Source organism: Podarcis bocagei, assembly GCF_964188305.1.
Source record: "Podarcis bocagei genome assembly, chromosome: 6".
Lineage (NCBI taxonomy): Eukaryota > Metazoa > Chordata > Lepidosauria > Squamata > Lacertidae > Podarcis > Podarcis bocagei.
The window spans coordinates 43,630,074-43,648,732 of NC_138130.1; the positions used below are offsets into that span (position 1 = coordinate 43,630,074).

Sequence of the window (18,659 nt, forward strand, 5' to 3'; positions counted from 1 at the left end):
GTCCCTGGCCCGGTTCCTTCTCCTCCGCCCGCCCGCTCGGCCCGGCCCGGCTCCTGGCCTGAAGAGCAGGCGGCTCAGGCGGCAGCAGCGCCGGCTTCTCCCTTCCGCATTTCCCTGGGTCTCTCTCGGGCAGTGACGTGACGTGCTGACGGCGGCCCGGCCCGGGGAGCTTGGCCGCTTCCACTCAGCTCCGAGCTCGGCCCCTCCCTCCCCTCCGCTCCCGCCCGCCCCGCCGCTGCGGCTCTACCACCGAGATCGGCCCAGCTACGCGCAGAAAGGCCGCGCAGAGGCCGCCGCCGCCGCCCCGCCCGGTAAGCAGCACGGGACAGGCCCCAGCTAGGCCCTTACCCCGCGCGGGACCAGGCCTCGGCGCCCGCCGACGTGCAGGCCCCGAGAAGGCCGCAGCTAGGCCGCGGGCCCGGGCTGCGTCCTGCAGGAGTGGGCCGTGAGGCCCTGCTCCGGGGCCTAGGCGGCCGCAGCTCAGCTTCCAGGAAGGGAAGAGGCGGCGGGGTGGCGCGAGGCGTGCGGGGAACAGGTCTGAGGCGCGGGGCTGAGGGAGCGAGCGGGGCCGGGGCCGAGTCGGAGGGAGACTGTCTGCAAGGAGGAGACAAGATGGCGGCGGCAAGGGAGGCTGAGGGAGAGTGCCGGCCGCCATCTTGAATTCATCGCTCCTGGCCCCAGACAGTCCCCATTACGGGCAGGGCAGGGCGGAGACGGCGCCAGTGGGGGAGGCTCGCCCCTCCCCTCCTTCCCCGTGTTGTGCCCAGTTGTCCTGCTCGGGTGCTCGTGGGCCAGCTCCAGCCCCGCAGCCTCCCGCCCCACCGCCGTAGCTTTTGACGGGCTGGGCGGCTTTTCCAGGCGATTCCGCTGCCAACGATGCGGTTAAACGATGTCCCGTCTCCGCGGGGCACGAGCAGCGCACACAACCGCCCCCAGGCACCTCTGCAAAGGGGGGCCATATTGCAGTTGGCGCCAGAGTTTATTCAAGGGACTCTCTTTTTTTTTTTTTGGAGGGAGTGTGTGGACAACCATATACAGTATACATAATACTTCATGCCAGGGAATATAGGTGCCTGGCTCTCCATGCTGGGGAAGACCAACTGGCTTCATTGTGAAGGGGATGCGGGGTCGCTTGACATCTTCCATAGGGTGTTAACACTTTCGCGGGGTAGAGGTGGCGCAACGCTAGAAACCAAATAAAAAATGCCACACTAGGCAGGCTTAGTACATTTTGCAGTCTTCAGCTTAAGCTCACCCAATTAAAAAGGAAAAGGCAGTTTTCTCTGGGTAACCCACAGTGCAGCCTCTGGGAGTTTCACTCACGTGTTAGGATGTCAGACAAAGTGCCTCAAGGTGTGGGATTAGTGATTTTTGTGTTTCTTAACTGTAATATGTGAAGTAGACAGGTCGGGTTACTGTGAATCGGGAAGGCCACTGCTAGTCAATATATCTGCTGTGTCTGAAACAATAAAAAGCAATTGCCAAATGAACGTCTGAAAAGCTAATGGGGATTGCATAGAGAACATCTTTCAGTTTTAGGGAAAGTGGGAAAGGGCTACTAATGTACAACTTGCTTTAGAGAGGAAAAAAACATTATTTACTAAAGTCTCCTATGAAGTATATATGACAATCAGGCAGGGAGATGAGATTGAAAAATGATTTTCTGGAGTAAATATATATATTTTCGTGTGTGTATCCACTTTCTGCAGAATGAATAGAAGCAGAAAATAATGTGTGTGGTAATTTCCCTGGCTGCTTTGATAATAAATTTCAGCTTATTTTGGACTCAACAGCATTTGTGCAATAAGCAAATCAAAAGCTTTTAACTGTCCCGAACTTCTGTGGGTGTTTAAATGCATGTAGAGTAGTTTTGCTTGCGACTAAGGATGCAGTTCGAAAAACACAGTTTCTGTTTATTCCTTGCACATTAGCATCTCAATATTTCAGATTTTCATTATGAATAAATCATGGATTTACTTAAAAAAAGCAACTTATGGCTCACGAGTAGCAAGAAACTTTTGGTAATGCTGCTATTCAGCTGCTTTTCATACCATTACTATGACATACTTCTGCCCCTCCTGTCTGCGTTGGAGACACCATGTTACAGTGGCTCCTCTTCTTCCTGAATGGTCCAAGAAGGTGGTTTCTGCTCTGCTTCATGACATGCAAAATGCCTCAGGGTCCTATTTTATCTCAGTATTATCTTCAGTATTTAGAAGCCATGGGAGACAGTTGAGAGAAGTCATTGGGAGGTCTGAGTTGCAATATTAACAGTTGCCATGGACTGGCTGGATGCAGAGAAGTGGTGGGAGGCACCAGCTGGAAAACCACCCAGGGAAAAAAGGATCAGAGCCAGGTAACTGGTGGTGGGATAACGATGGGTGGTCAGAGGGAGAAGGCTGGGAGGAGGAGGTGTCGGAAGCTGAACAGGTAAGAGGGTTTGGTGAGCAGGAAGAGTGTGGCAGAGTCCAGAACCGGAGGCTGGAGAGGAGGGGGGCCAAGAGGCAGAGATGAGTCAGGCTGTTGAAGAAGGCAAGGAGTTTCCCCCTCCTGTGGCAAGCTCTCTTGCCCCCTGGTCTCCCAGAACCCGAAGAGGTGTGAAGAGGGAGGAATAAAGACAGGCAAGGGCAGGGGTCTGCAACCTTTAAGACAAAAAGAGCCACTTGGACCCATTTCCGAAGGAAAAAAAAACTGGGAGCCGCAAAACCATTGCGACATTTAAAACAAATATATCTCCGGAGCCACGATCTGACAGCGGGCAGGAAGGTGACGTCGGGACGGTGCGTGACACACGCACCGCCCCCATGCGACGTCACAGCCAGTACAGTGCCCGCCACAGTGGGGAGTGTCGGGGCGCACAATGCGCCTCCTCCCCTCGCTAGTATCCGCCCCGGAGCCGCAGCAAAGGTGTAAAAGAGCCACATGCGGCTCCGGAGCCGCGGGTTGCAGACCCCTGGGCAAGGGGAAGAAGTCTCAGGTTGCTTGGGAAGGACCCTGGGGGAGGAGAGACTTAGGGAGTTGTGGAAAGGCACCAGCTGCCTCTTTGGGCCAAGACCTACTGGGAAGAGTTATTGTGCTCACTGGGCCTGAGCTGTTTTTGTTTATTTCAATAAAGAGTTAACTTCACTAACACCTTGTGAGTTATTGCTGACCTGCTCCCAACTCCTGTCTTGACATCAATATGCAGATGACATTCGGCTCAGTCTCTCTTTTCCACCTATGCATCCCAAGAAGGCTGACCAGATATTGGGATGCATATTGGAAGGGATAAGATGGTGGGGAGGAAGACAGAAACCTAATTCAGATAAGAAGTTCTGTGGGTTGAGAAGTTGGCTGATCTAAATAGAGGTGTGAGACCTGTTCCAAATGGGGCTGCACTTTTGTTGAAAGAGCAGTTGTGCAGCTTGGGGGTGCTGTTGGATTCATTCCTGTCCAGAAATGCATATATAGTGGCAGTGGCCAGAGGTACCTTCTACCAGCTCAGGATGAGTCAAACCTGGGCTCAGTTACCCATGCACTTGTGTCCTCCAAAGTGGACTACTGTAATGTTGTTTCCATGGGGGCTGCCTTTGATGATGGGTCAGAAAATTTAGTTGGTGCAAAATGTGGTATATACATACAAATAGAGGCCAGAAAGTCATAGAATCATAGAGTTGGAATAGACCACAAGGCCATCGAGTCCAACCCCCTGCTAAGCAGGAAACACCATCAGAGCACTCCTGACATGTGGTTGTCAAAGTCTTCTCATCTAACACTGTTTCTACACCAGCTGCAATAATTACCAGTATGGTTCTGGGCCCAATTCAAAGTGTTGTGTTTATCTTTCAGGTTTGCTTAAGGATTGCCTTTATCTGTACAGCCCAGCTTGTGCCCTAAAACAGGATTGGGGAAACTTTGGCTCTCCAAATGTTGCTGGATTACAGCACCCATTATCCCTGATTATTCACCATGCTTGCCTTGGGGCCAATAGGCATTGTAGTTCTGAGGCATCAGAAGGGCCGCAGGTTCCCCATCCTTGTCCCAAGATCTTTTTCAGAGGTCCTGTTTGTATGCCTGTCAATAAGATAAACCAGGCTGTGGAGAACAAGAAACAAGACCTTCTTGGTGATGGCCCCACAGTTTTAGTGTACAGTAGTGCCTCTGCTTATGTAACCCTCTTGTTACGTAAACTTCGCAATGCGTAAGTGGCAAACTCAGAAGTAATTTAACAGGTTTTTACAGCACATACATGCGCAGAAGCGGTCCTCCGGTTGTGAAAACCTCAGGATCCGGCCAGACCTCCGGAACGGATCCCATCCGCAACCAGAGGTACCACAGTAATTGACCTCTTCAATATTGTTTTTTTTTTTAATAGTTTTGAAGAAAATCTCAACACTGCCATTTCTTAAGATTGTAAATGAGCAGCTTTCTAATGCTAATACAAACCTCTCTAATATATCTCATACAGCTTTGTATCATTCATTTTCATATATGTTGCTTTCTGAGAGCCACAAAGATATTTTGAATGAACAAATACATACAGTGAGGTAGGAGTGTTTTGCCCTGAAAGCTGTATTTTCCTGCCCCCACTGGATATAGCAAGCAGTGTGTGCGTATCACTTTGTAGTCTTGGGGGCAGGTCCTGAGGAATTGACTCTTTTCTTGACAATATTTTTCCCTCTTGGGATTTTTTCATCCATGAACTGAGTTCAGTATGCATGCTGCATAAATATTGGAGCTTCTTCATTTTTATTTTATAGACATTTCTGACTGATGAGAGTTAAAGGCCATGGATGAAGATGGGCTTGAGCTACAGCCACATGACCCACATGCGTTTTTTGATCCTACAGGTATGACAGTCTAAAATGGATTTCTCTAAATGCATGATGTAGCCTATTTGGTCTTTACTGAATGACACCAGACTGGGTTTTTTATTATTATTATTTTTAAATTTCTCTACTCTCCTGCCTGAAAGTCTAAATTCATTCTGTTCCATAGTTAACATGTTTTGAGAAGTACCTTGATGCTACAAGAACTACCAACCACCACTAAAATGCACTATATAATCTTTTAAGTATTTCTGTACTAATATTGTTGTTTACCATTTCTCTAGAATAAGACAATAATAATAATTATTTTCTTTGGATACCAAGTATAATGCGGGTTGCTTAGGAGCTTGTTACAGAATGGGAAGACTGAGATAGTTGACAACTGGGTTAGCACTTCCTAACCTTTACATACATTTTCAGTTCTCTGTTCTTTTTATCAGTTTTAACATCTTCCTATACTTTCCACAAAGTCATACCCACCTGACACTTTTTCTCAGTGAATTCTACGTCCTTCCAACCCTCTGTGATTTTGAAGGCACAATAAGACCAGCAGGAGCTAACAAGAAGCTTGTAAACTTTATAACAATATGGAATGTGTCACATAGGGAATAATCCAAGAACTTGCATAGGATGTGTGGGGAAAGAAGTCATAAATAGATCTCATTTTCATGAAACCTGAAACTATACTGTCACAGTAACTTTGATTATTTTTATGTATTTCAGGAACTGATGGAACACATTTGAATGGAAATGAGATTGTTGTTGAAATACAGGAAACAGTCTATGTCTCAGATGTGGAGGATTCTGACATAACAGTTCATAACTTTGTCCCAGAGGATCCTGATTCTGTAGTAATCCAGGATGTAATTGAGGACGTTGTTATAGAAGATGTTGAGTGTCCAGATATCATGGAAGATACTGATGTATCTCAAACTGTTATTATGCCTGAACCAGTGCTGGACACTGATGTCACTGAGGAAGTGTCTTTAGCACACTGCACTGTTCCAGAAGATGTTTTATCCTCTGAGATCACAGCTTCAGCAATGTCGATACCTGAGCATGTGCTCACAAGTGCATCAATGCACGTACCTGATGTTGGACAATTGGAACATGTTGTTCATGATCATAGTAATGTTGTAGAAGCAGAAATTGCCACAGGTTCTCTGGGAGAAGATGTAGTTTCTGAAGTTTTGGTAGCAGATTGTGCCTCTGAAGCTGTAATTGATGCCAGTGGAATACCTGTGGAACATGATAATGACAAGGGCAACTGTGAAGACTACCTTATGATTTCCTGTAAGCGTCTGGGTGAAGTATTTCAAAAGCCACAAATTTATTTACAAATTCCTTAATCCAGAGTACTTCTATTGCTTCACTTTTAATCCCTTGGACTTCTGTGGTGTTAATCTATGCTAAGTACACTTGTAGTAATTTAAGTAGCTGCTGGTGAGTTGGGGAGGGGTGGAGAGAAGATGGCAACCATCATATTGCTCAGTGGTTGTGAGTCTTGATTTGATTGCTCTCCACCACCACTTTGTCAAGAAGAACCCAGGATGAGCTGGACGAGAAGGGTATGCAGGGTTTAGGATGGTTGCTGTAACACGAACTGACCCTGTATGTTATGTCAGCACAGCACTATACCTTGGTAATACTATGCTGACAAATGGCATACATTTGTCAAATGCAACATAGCAGCAATGCACAAAGTCATTTTAAGGCATAGCACTAGGCAGAGAAAGCATGTGGTAGGAATTGTTTGGGGATAACTCTCATAATTGTTAGGCTATTTAGCTAGCATGATTCCACCAATGTAATGCTGTATGAGGCATAGTAGAATTTTTAGAACTTTCTAGAAGCATAGTAGGATGGGTGAGTTTGTTTATAGCCTAGGCACAGGATATCAATAAAGTGCACTAGCATAGCTATGCATAGCTATAAGATGCAACCTTATGTTACTCAGCTATTACCTCTTATAAAGATAATAGATCCCACCTCTGTATTCTCATATATCAATGTTCTAAATTCTTAGTCTGTTCTAAAACTATATATACTTGTTCTTCTCTTCAAACAAAATATAAATCCACACCCTTTATAATTTGATGAGAATGCTTATACAATAATTATGCCAAGTGAAAGTTTCCCTATTACCTCATTCTTTGCTTTCAGCCTCCCAAACAAGCTCTACCAGTTTTTAAGTCATGAGTTTGATGCCTAATTTGGTGTTGCCTTGGCCAGTATGTAGCAGTTTATCAAGCAAAATGAAAACATGCTTCTAAACTCAAATCTCCACTTTTTACATAATTCATGTATCTGTTTAATGTGCCATGTGGCAAACTGTAGAAGGAGTGTTCTGAGGCTTCGGCAGTGGTTCTCAAACTCACAGTGTCTCCATCCCATTCCTGGTAAAGTCGCAACCTAGTATTGGCAAAAACAAAAGATGTAGCAAGCAGGGTGGAATGGAAATTGATGAGACAGGCTGTATGAGCTTGCCTTGCATAGAATTCCATTTCAGCTGTTGTGGCACAAATAGAGGTGTGCACCACCTCATATATACTTCTAGGTAGAATTGTGCTGTGCTGCATCATCATCAGCATTTTCACTGTCTGTTGATAGATCATGAGAGCACAATTTAGTTAGTTATTTTATTTCATGAAAATTATATACTGCTTGATTGTAGCAAAAACCTCAAATCAGTTTTTTTTTCTATTTATAATCACCCCGCTTTCCTCAAGGCAATTACAGATTAATTGTTTCACAATTGGCTATTACGAAGGCAAACTACAAAGAAACCCGCATTTTACTTTTAACACGGCTATTCTGTGACTTTGGCATGTGGGATCCTCTAGCCCCCAGGCCTAATTAGGCTCACCAGGCTTCTCCATTTGACTTGCAAGACTGGTTTGGACAAGCCACAGTCACCTACCCTACTCATGATTTTATCTGGTGTGGGGCAGATGAAATCACAAGCCAAAAGGGCTTTGGATGCACCATTGATCAGCTGATGTGTAAAGAGGGATTTGCAAGCACCCACAGTCAGCTGATTGGTGGGTCTTGCGAAACCCAGTGTATAGTGCTCACAAAGTTCTGGCAATCAGGTTGTTGGGGCTTGTGAGTACTGTGCACAGAAGTCTGCAGAATTCCCACAGTGAGCTGGTTGGTGGGTCTAGTCCATAAACTGCAGTCAGTCAGCTGTGAAGCCCAATGTATGTGACTGAGCCAGCTAAGGATCCAACTCCAGTATGAGAACTTTTAGGAAATGCTTGGTTCACTAGGGGTGGAAGAGATAATGATCCAGCTGACCAGCCTGTTCCAGTTCCCCAGCCCATGTTGCTTCCCTGATTTAGTACCATTTTTCAAGTTTGGTCACAGTTACAAGCTAATTAAGAGAAATATTTTATTCAGTGAGGCAGTGCAGGAGAGCATTTTGAATTTATCTTCTTAACATATCTCACTAGTTTTCATGTAACTAGAATAATAAATTATATAAACATTTCTTTCACTGTCATTTATAGTTTTACTGCATTTTAAAACATTTCTACAATTGAAATGATAAATTTTTGGCTTACTGCACTCAGTTTATGTTGGATTGACCATTTTATTGTTTTTCTCTGTAGTGGATGATGCTGTCAAGGCAGAAACTGATGATTCTGTTGACCTGACAAGAAAAACTGTGTCAGAAAATGATCCTTGTAAAATGGATGGCATTTGCCCAGAAGTCATCAAGGTGTACATTTTCAAAGCTGATCCAGGGGAAGATGACTTAGGTACAGCATTCTATTTTATTTTATTTTTAAACTTAATCTAAACATCAGTAATTGGAGGTCGAAGGACAAAAGCTGTGCTCATGAGAGCTATCATGAGACTCCTCCTTTCCCTCTAGTTGCCAAACTAGAAATAAAAATGGTGGAGAATCTGGCCTTTCTGACATGTTGGCTGGTAGCAATAGAAAGTGGAAGTTAAGGTTTAGGCCCACTATCCTTTGTTCTTCTCAGCGTATCTCCAGGAAATTAGTTGCTGAGTCTTAACCTTTCATAGTATCTCCTTTTATTTGACTCTGGCTTCTTTCAGATGTTGTGTGGGGAAAGTGTAGATTATTTTCTATTGCTTATATTTAAACCATAATTTAGTAGAAACATGCTTTTACAAAATACTTTGACCAACTTTCTCCCCCCCCCCCAGGAGGCACAGTAGATATTGTGGAAAGTGAATCTGAAAATGACAATGGAGACACATTAATGAATCAAAATAGCAGTGTTCGCATTCCAAGGGAAAAAATGGTTTATATGACAGTAAATGATTCCCAGCATGAAGATGAAGATTTAAGTAAGTATTTGACCTTTATTTAGGGTTAAGAATTTGTTTAAAATGACACAAAATTTATATTATATTGTTTTTTTTTCTCTTAGATGTTGCAGAAATTGCTGATGAGGTATATATGGAGGTAATTGTAGGAGAGGAAGACGCAGCAGCTGTTCACGAACAGCAAATTGATGAGAATGATATTAAAAGCTTTATGCCGATAGCTTGGGCAGCAGCTTATGGTATGTTGTAAATCAAAAGACACTTCCCTGTAGTGTTAGCTCATGCCAAATGAAATTGGCTCCCACTCCTATTTTGTGCAAACAAGCAGCCACATGGCGGCTGCTGGGTCGTGAGCAGTTTATGGGTAATGTTTGCTTTTGGCATCTTTTTATTATCCAACAATGTTGGTTTGTGATAGGGTGATGAAATCCATAGTATGAGTCATGAACAAGTGTAGCAAGAGGCTCACTGTGTGGAGCAGCATCCAAAGGTTTCTATTTGAATGTGAATCTGACTTCATTCAGTGCCCAGGTTGACTGCAAAAAGGCACAGAACAACCATTTACTAACTTAGTATTTTATTACCATGTATAGATTCTGTATTTTGAATATTCCTTAGAGTGCTGATGATATGTAACATTCAATCTTCCATTAGGTAATAACACAGATGCAGTTGAAAACCGAAATGGAACAGCTAGTGCTCTCTTGCACATAGATGAGTCTGCTGGTCTTGGAAGGCTAGCAAAACAAAAACCAAAGAAAAGGAGGAGATTGGAATCCAGACAATATCAAACAGGTAGGTACCCAGCGACTCTAGTGACTATGATGATTGCCTGTCAAGAGAAAGAGAATAGAAATGCATTTTCTGTGAGCATTTTAAAGGTTTTAAAAGCACAACCATGTAGATGCATTCTTTTTGTGGTTTTGTACTTTAACAATATCACAAGAACACAAATTTAGAACTGTTAACAGAAAGAACGAATAAATTACTTGAAAAGTCAGGTTTCGGCAGAAAATTATTCATAGGCACACCGTGTACACCTATTAATGTAAATCACCAAGTAAAGGTAAAGGGACACCTGACCGTTAGGTCCAGTCACGGACAACTCTGGGGTTGCGGCGCTCATTTCACTTTACTGGCCGAGGGAGCTGGCATACAGCTTCCGGGTCATGTGGCCAGCATGACTAAGCCGCTTCTGGCGAACCAGAGCAGCGCACGGAAACGCCGTTTACCTTCACATGGACACGAGACTCATTGGGAAACATCACCCAGTTCAAAATATCAAAGTCAGGAGGCATCTCCCAATTCTCACCCAAACAGAGTGTCCCCCCGGAAGTATTCAAACACTGGATTTCTTTTAAGAAAGGGTGAAGCTGGAATGACAGGGGAAATACCAGCATCAAGAAACCACAAAAACATGTTGAATTTATCAGTCACTACTCACTTTGAGCTCTGCACTCCAAGCACTTCCCACAGGAAAGGCTGTGCCAAGATATGAATAAAATAGCCGTATCTATTTACCGTATTTTGCGCCCCATAGGACGCTCCGGCCCATAGGACGCACCTAGTATTTTTGGGGGGAAATAAAAAAAAAAATTATTTCCCCCCCAGGTGCGGGGCTGGAAGAACCAGGTCGGGGAACAGCGGGAAGGCGCGCTCTGCCTCCCCGCTGTCCCCCGAGCTTGTGGGGCTGGCTATGGGGAGAAGTGCGCTGATCCCGGGACTGCAGGCAGCTCTGCGCGGCCATCGGGAGCGGGGCAGGACTTCGCAACCAGCTCCCGGTGGCCGCGCAGAGCTGCGCTGAGCCGGGGACTGCAGGCAGCTCTGCGCGGCCATCGGGAGCGGGGCGGGACTTCGCGACCGGCGACCGGTGGCCGCACAGAGCTGCGCTGAGCCGGGGACTGCAGGCAGCTCTGCGCGGCCATCGGGAGCGGGGCGGGACTTCGCGACCGGCTCCCGGTGGCCGCGCAGAGCTGCGCTGAGCCGGGGACTGCAGGCAGCTCTGCGCGGCCATCGGGAGCGGGGCGGGACTTCGCGACCGGCTCCCGGTGGGCGCACAGAGCTGCGCTGAGCCGGGGACTGCAGGCGGCTCTGCGCGGCCATCCGGAGCTGGGCGGGACTTCGCGCCCCGCTCCCGGTGGCCGCGCAGAGCTGCGCTGATCCCGGGACTGCAGGCAGCTCTGTGCAACCCTCGGAGCCGGTCTCCCGAGGGTTGCGCAGAGCTTCCTGAAGCCTGGAGAGCGAGAGGGGTCGGTGTGCACCGACCCCTCTCGCTCTCCAGGCTTCAGCGAAAGCCTGCATTCACCCCATAGGACGCACACACATTTCCCCTTCATTTTTGGAGGGGAAAAAGTGTGTCCTATAGGGCGAAAAATACGGTATCTACTTGCACTTTTATGTGCTTTCGAACTGCTAGGTTGGCAGGAGCAGGGACCGAGCAATGGGAGCTCACCGCGTCACAGGGATTCGAACCACCAACCTTCTGATCAGAAAGCCCTAGGCTCTGTGGTTTAACCCACAGCGCCACCTATAGCCCAAACAGCACTATTCACACACAAAAGGGAGATATCGGTAGGTTTTGGGAACCCTGAAGTTTGTAAAACTATACACACACACCCAAAAAGAAACCTTTAAGGGGGGGAAAGCTTGAGTGGGCCAGAACCAAAAACATTGCAGTGAGAACTGAACTGGAATGCTAACTAATTTTTGGTGGTGGAGTGCAGGGTGAACTGGAGTATCCCGGAAGACAACTTGGTTGGTTGGAACCTCAAAGGAGAGTAACATGCACTCACTTAATTATAGTGGGAGATAATGTAGATTGCATACGTAGGTATGCTCTGTGCATTACTTCAATATAGAGTACCTTTTACCAAAAGATTGTTCAATTTCTGGCATTTTGTTTTGGGGTGGGGATGAGGGTTAGACAAAAAGCTTGTAATATTTAGAAACATCTCTAATGGACTCAATGTAATAAATCACATCAACTTATAAATTATAAATCCTCAAGATGTGACTCATCTCATTGTAAAGATGGGTTGACGCAAGTGTTTTTCTCTTTAAGAATGCACAAGTCCCTAGTAACCAAAATGCAAAGAAAATGAAATTGCACTAAGAGCACGTGGACTCACTGAGGAAGGCAGCAGTTAAAGTAAACCCTACCCAACACCTCCTATGAAGTCGTACTAATGCAAACATACCCCCAACGTTTTAGGGAGAAAAGAAATTGTTAGATACATTATTCTCTTGCAACTACTGCCAGTGACTGATGCATAAAATGTGAGAGGATATACGCATCTGTTCTGCTCCTACTGGAAGCATAGGCCTATTATAGCAGCTATGAGCACTGCATTCCTGGCAGCCCCAACATGCATGGTTCATAAGGAGGGGAGGGATTACTATAACAGTTCTGCCCTTTTGGCATAGCTCCGGTGGTGGAAGCATGTTTGTTGTTGTTGTTGTTGTTGTTGTTGTATGCCACCATTCAAAGATCACAGGATGGTTCACAACAAAAAAATACAAAATGAAAATACATAATAAAACATTTCATCAAGCTCCATGTATTCTATGTCTGGATTGACTTGCTTCTCATATTTGTTTTGATTGCACAATGATTATATATAATTCTTATCTCATGCTATCTGTTTGCAACTGTTATTTTGGATTATAGTTAATATTAACATTTCTAGTAGCTTACTCACTTATCTGAGAGCCATACAAAGCAACAAAGAACAAATAGTTATCTTCAGTTTTAAAATTAGAAATTCCTGTACTGGTGGACTCTTTTGGAAACAGTTGTCCTCAAACCTGACAAACCTGATTCATCCACTGCAAAGACTCCTATTATTACAAGGCACCTTTAAGAGATCTTGGGTTCTGCAGTTACTGACATGTCAAGGTATTCCTTTATGCAGGTTTAATTTGCTTAATTAAAGGATGTGTTAGCACTTGACATTGCTACCAAATACTGAAGTGCTGCAAGTCTTCCCCCATTTGTGTTGAATGATTTTGCTTTAGTTCTGACACATTATTGTGGCTAATTTAATTTAACAGAGGTAATATTGCCAGCCAATATTTAAATCCTATGGATTTCAGTGAGTGGGACGGCTATCCTTTACCTACTTATCTGGGAATATGCCTTGTTAACTCAGACATATATAGGGTTGCACTAATAAGTATGTGCTTGACTGTGTCACTGAAATGAATAAGATTTTGAAGTGCATAACTTCAACTTACATAGCTGTTAATACACATATCAGCATATTTCTTTTCTGTTTAAGGAGTGCCATTTTCATGATCTGGGTTTTGCTTTTATTTTACAGCAATAATAATTGGGCCCGATGGCCATCCTTTGACAGTCTACCCCTGTATGATTTGTGGGAAGAAGTTTAAATCTAGAGGCTTCCTGAAAAGGCACATGAAAAACCACCCTGAGCACCTTCTTGCTAAGAAAAAATATCGATGTACTGATTGCGATTACACTACAAATAAAAAGTTAAGTTTGCATAACCATCTAGAGAGCCACAAGCTTACTACCAAGACCGAGAAGCTAATTGAATGTGACGAATGTGGGAAAAGTTTCTCTCATGCAGGAGCTTTGTTTACACACAAGATGGTGCACAGGGACAAGGCAGCAAACAAAATGCACAAGTGCAAATTCTGCGAGTATGAGACAGCAGAGCAGGGATTACTGAATCGTCACCTTCTGGCTGTGCACAGCAAGAACTTTCCACACATTTGTGTGGAATGTGGCAAAGGATTTCGGCATCCGTCAGAGCTCAAGAAACACATGCGAATCCACACCGGTGAAAAGCCCTACCAGTGCCAATATTGTGAGTATAGATCGGCTGACTCTTCCAACCTGAAAACTCACGTAAAGACTAGACACAGTAAGGAAATGCCCTTCAAATGTGACATTTGTTTTCAGATATTTTCAGATACCAAAGAGCTGCAACAGCACATCATTATGCATCAAGAAAGCAAAACACATCAGTGTCTGCACTGTGACCACAAAAGTTCAAACTCGAGTGATTTAAAGCGACACATAATTTCCGTTCACACAAAGGATTACCCCCATAAGTGTGACATGTGTGACAAAGGCTTTCACAGGCCCTCAGAACTGAAAAAACATGTTGCAGTGCACAAAGGCAAAAAATTGCACCAGTGTAGACATTGTGACTTTAAGATTGCAGATCCGTTTGTTCTAAGTCGCCATATTCTCTCAGTTCACACAAAGGATCTTCCGTTCAGGTGCAAGAGATGTAAGAAGGGCTTCAAGCTGCAAATGGAACTCAAAAAACACATGAAAACACACAGTGGTAGAAAAGTTTATCAGTGTGAGTTCTGTGAGTATAGCACTACAGATGCCTCAGGTTTCAAACGGCATGTTATTTCCATTCATACAAAAGACTACCCTCACCGTTGTGAGTTCTGCAAAAAAGGCTTCAGAAGACCTTCAGAGAAGAACCAGCACATTATGCGGCATCATAAAGACATTGGGCTGCCGTGAGGACTCTTTATTCTATGAAATTTAGAAGGGTGTGTGTAAAAGATTCGCTTTCTAGGCAGTCATTGTATTATAAAGCAGATCACACAAACAAACTAGCGTGCATTTGATTTAGTGCTGTATACAGATAGGATTATTGCTTCTAGTTGACTTTTATACATTTTGTTCATTAGTGTGTTCTGAATTCTCTTCCGTTTAATAAATGAGGAAGGATAGCAACAATAAAGTTGCATTTAATAAAGTAAACCCTGTCTCAAAATGAATTTTTCAACCACATTTGTTCTCTGAAATATTTACCTTACTGACATGGTTCATATTCAGTGACCATATTAACAGTTTTGTCATGAGTTAAAGATATATTTTTAATTTGCTCTTAATAAAGCAGTCATAAAAAGATTGTATAAAATAAACTGGAGGAAATTAATGTAAGAAGATAATATTGTACCATAGGACCCACTTATTGTTTTATCTGATATTTAAAAAATTGTGACACAATCTTCATTTGAGTAGTTACTCATTACTATTCTCCATCATTTGGAGTTCTTTTTACATAATGTTTAATTCTTCCATGATAAGTAATAGTTGGTTGCTGGGAGCATTTATTTTCAGGAAGTGTGAATTTAAAACTTCAGGCATTTGTTCATGCATATTAACTACGTGCTTCTCTTTTGGTTCTGTATTACAAATGCATTTGTGTTTTGAAACTTATTGCTGATTCATAGTGCATATGGAGGCATTTGTTTCAGTTGTTGGCAGGATCAATTGACGGTTGTTAAGGTTACCCCAAATTAAAAATCATTTTTGTTACAAGACTCCATGAAATATTTGGTCCAATCATATTTTTAACTATCCACCAGCAGCTTTGGACAGCTTTTCAAAGAATATAAACTGTATAAAGGGAGCACATTAGACGGAGCAATAAAGAATAGAAACAGATGCTATCTTCATGAAGAACTTGTTTTCCAGCAACTTTTTGTATATTTTCTCTGTTACTCTCTTAGGAACAGAGGGTGATATCCAATGTTTCTCCCTCAGCTGATGGAAGGAGTCGATGTCGGTAGGCAAACAAGGCAGTTTTCATTTATTCCTCCTCCCCAGTGCAGCCCCTCCAAAAATCTACTGTGGAGAGTCCTCAAACTTCCAGAGCAGATTTTGATGGAGCACAGAGAGCTATGAGGAGGAGTAATTGTCTCCTTCCCCCTGTGAAACATTAGATGTCACAGCTTTTCTTAAAGAATCGTTTCAGTAACAAGCGTGTAGTGGTCCTTCCAATCAGTTTATTAAGTAGCAATTATCTAGAGTTTGTCTAGTTCTTCCTTATCCATTTATACCCTTCTGGATAGATGTTGCAATGATCACCTGTGCTCTGAAAGCTAAGGCTGCCACAACCTGCTTCACGGCAAACAATGTACTCTTATGAATTTGCAAAGTGCAGTAAAACAGAGTGGGGCAGGGACTCCAAAGCATGCTGTAAGGGATGACATCTTAGTGAACGTACATAGTCTGGTGTGTTTGGCTTGTTGGCTTCTTCAACCCCTTCCCTTCTGTTTTGGTCCCAAAAGTACACTGGTCAAATATAATGAGATGAGACGCATGTTCTAAATTACAGTTTTTCCTCTGTGCTTCCTTCACCTCTCATCAGAAACACAATATCCCTATGTGGCCAGAAAATACAATGTCTGTACATTTCTTCAAATAAATACCTCAGTATTCCTGGGTTGATTGGTTTTGCTTAATGGAAACAAGAATTACTTGAGACAGCCATATGTAAACATAAACACTTGATATGCTAACATAAAACGTTTTGTTTTCTACAAACCTAAGTGTGTCGGATTTATGTGCAGCTATGTTTGTTTCTGACCTTTTGTGTTTGGACTGTTGCATGTTCACCAAACTCCTGGAATAGATAGTGGGGACCTCTAGTAATCAAATGCACTCATGACTTCTGCTCCAAGATGCACATGGCCATTTCTTTATCTTTTAGTAGATTTAAGCAGCGCTTGTGTAGAATCCTGTAAAAGATTCTAGGTGGTTTCTTTACTGTGGGATTATGGCCTGAAAGCCTGGTCCTAAAAGCACTTGTACTCATTGATTCAGTGGAAACTTAGGTGCCTCAATTTTCATTGAAGTCCTGCCCAGATTTCCAAATAATTTACAAAAGTTATTTTCAAGCCTGTTAAAAAGTTAGTAAACCTCAAATTCTCAGTCTGCTGCTGAAAAGTATTATCCATATTGAAAAACTCTTCTTGGACAATTACTCAAATTAAGAACAAAAAAGTGACCCACTTCCTATTTTTGTAACATCATCTGGAATCGTAAATACTTGTTTTGAAGCATAATTTTGGAAACGTATGCAATTAAGAGTTTAGTGAAGTGGATTTTGTACAATGTATCTGTAAAAAGAGCAAATCAAAACTAGTTATTGTTAATGTAATAATAGTTACAGGCTAGTTTTATTTGATTAGCGAATGCTATAAAATTGATGTTTCAGTTCCATGTTTTAAATGGTACATTAAAAAAACACCAACTGAGAACATAATATAAATAATTGTTCTGTAAAAATGCTTGTTAAATACTATATGTCCCTCCCTGTGTACACTTTGTAAAAAAAGAAAAAGAAAAGAAATAGAGTCCTATATAGGGATGTGTAACGTTGTATTGTGTACTTGATGATAATGTGAAAAAAATAAAAATCAGACTATTTTCCTGTTAATGAATATTCATTTGATAAGCTAACTCTTTCACATATTGCCACTAAAATTCATGCTGTTTCCTCTTACCATAAACTTGTTAGCTGAGCAGAATATTATTTCTCTGGAACATTCAGAGATGTTGGGAACTAAATCTGGGACATTCTTCAAGGGTACTGTGTAATATATGATGAAACTGATGTTGACACTAGGATTCCACCAGTTCCTTTCTCTATAAATAGTGAATTTTGTTTTGTGATTTTTTGTGTACAGTGTTCCACTGTACACAAGCGTGTTACAGATGCTTCAGGTTACAGACTCCGCTAACCCAGAAATAGTACCTCGGGTTAAGAACTTTGCTTCAGGATGAGAACAGAAATCGTGCAGCGGCAGGGGGAGGCCCCATTAGCTAAAGTGGTACCTCAGGTTAAGAACAGTTTCAGGTTAAGAACGGACCTTCAGAACAAATTAAGTTCTTAACCAGAGGTACCACTGTATTCCTTTTTTAAACTATTTTTCTAAAGCTCTTGATGTAAAGATAAGTGCCTAGGGACTGCCTCCAAATTCGCAGGATTGGCAAAATTAAGATTCCATTGTCTACAGAATGGGACATTATTTAATTGCTATAGTATTGCAAAGCCTGGAAGAGCTTGCAAAATAAAATAAAAACATAATTAAAATAGCCATGAAACATTAGAAACCAGCAGCCTTCTACCCAGTGTTGCTCAGAAATTCTAAAAAACCAAATAATTGGCGAAGTCCACTCTTGATTTAAAATGGTGTCCCAACTGCATCCAAACATACACAAAAACCTGCTCCTTGACCTCAAATTTTGGTGGTGATACCTAAGAGGTGTCCAAATGCATAGCAAACAAGCAAACAATTTAGCCAAATAAATAACAGATTATAAATAAATACTATGAGACAACAAAACAGAAAAATACGGGATCTTGCTTTTTACTTCACCTTTAAAGTATAGGTTGTCAGTTCTCATACAAGGAAAAAACTAGCACAGCATCTACAAATATTTCTCAGGGGCAAAGTTCTAGTTGCAACTGACGGGGGACTGCTTCAGAATGATATGGAAAATCGGGAAGTTAAGAACATGCATCAGAAGCGACCGTCAAGTGCTGAGCACACTGGCCATTTCTGCAGCAGAGCTATAGGAGCCTTGACCAACCTGAGGCCTTCAGATGATGTTCTCAAATAATTGGCTTGGCTCTTACAGCTTTATTGATGTTTTAATTACCTAGTTTTGATCTTCAAGTGCATTGCACTGGGCTATATAATGCAGTGTTGAATGTTGCAGAATATGAGTAATCAAGAAAACGTAAAAGATAACTGTCCAGCTCATCTGTA

The 18,659-nt window shown here is 42.9% G+C and overlaps 1 protein-coding gene across 1 annotated transcript; it reads left to right on the forward strand.

The window, feature by feature from the left end:
- The first annotated feature begins 172 nt into the window (after window positions 1-172).
- On the forward strand, window positions 173-17,323 carry ZFX (zinc finger protein X-linked). Its single transcript, XM_081198712.1, is given in 9 exon segments — window positions 173-311; window positions 4,740-4,829; window positions 5,532-6,101; window positions 8,420-8,569; window positions 8,985-9,128; window positions 9,212-9,346; window positions 9,762-9,902; window positions 13,427-14,598; window positions 14,600-17,323. Coding segments are annotated over 8 exon segments (2,412 nt in total). The 5' UTR covers window positions 173-311; window positions 4,740-4,768; the 3' UTR covers window positions 14,639-17,323.
- The last annotated feature ends 1,336 nt before the right edge of the window (window positions 17,324-18,659 follow it).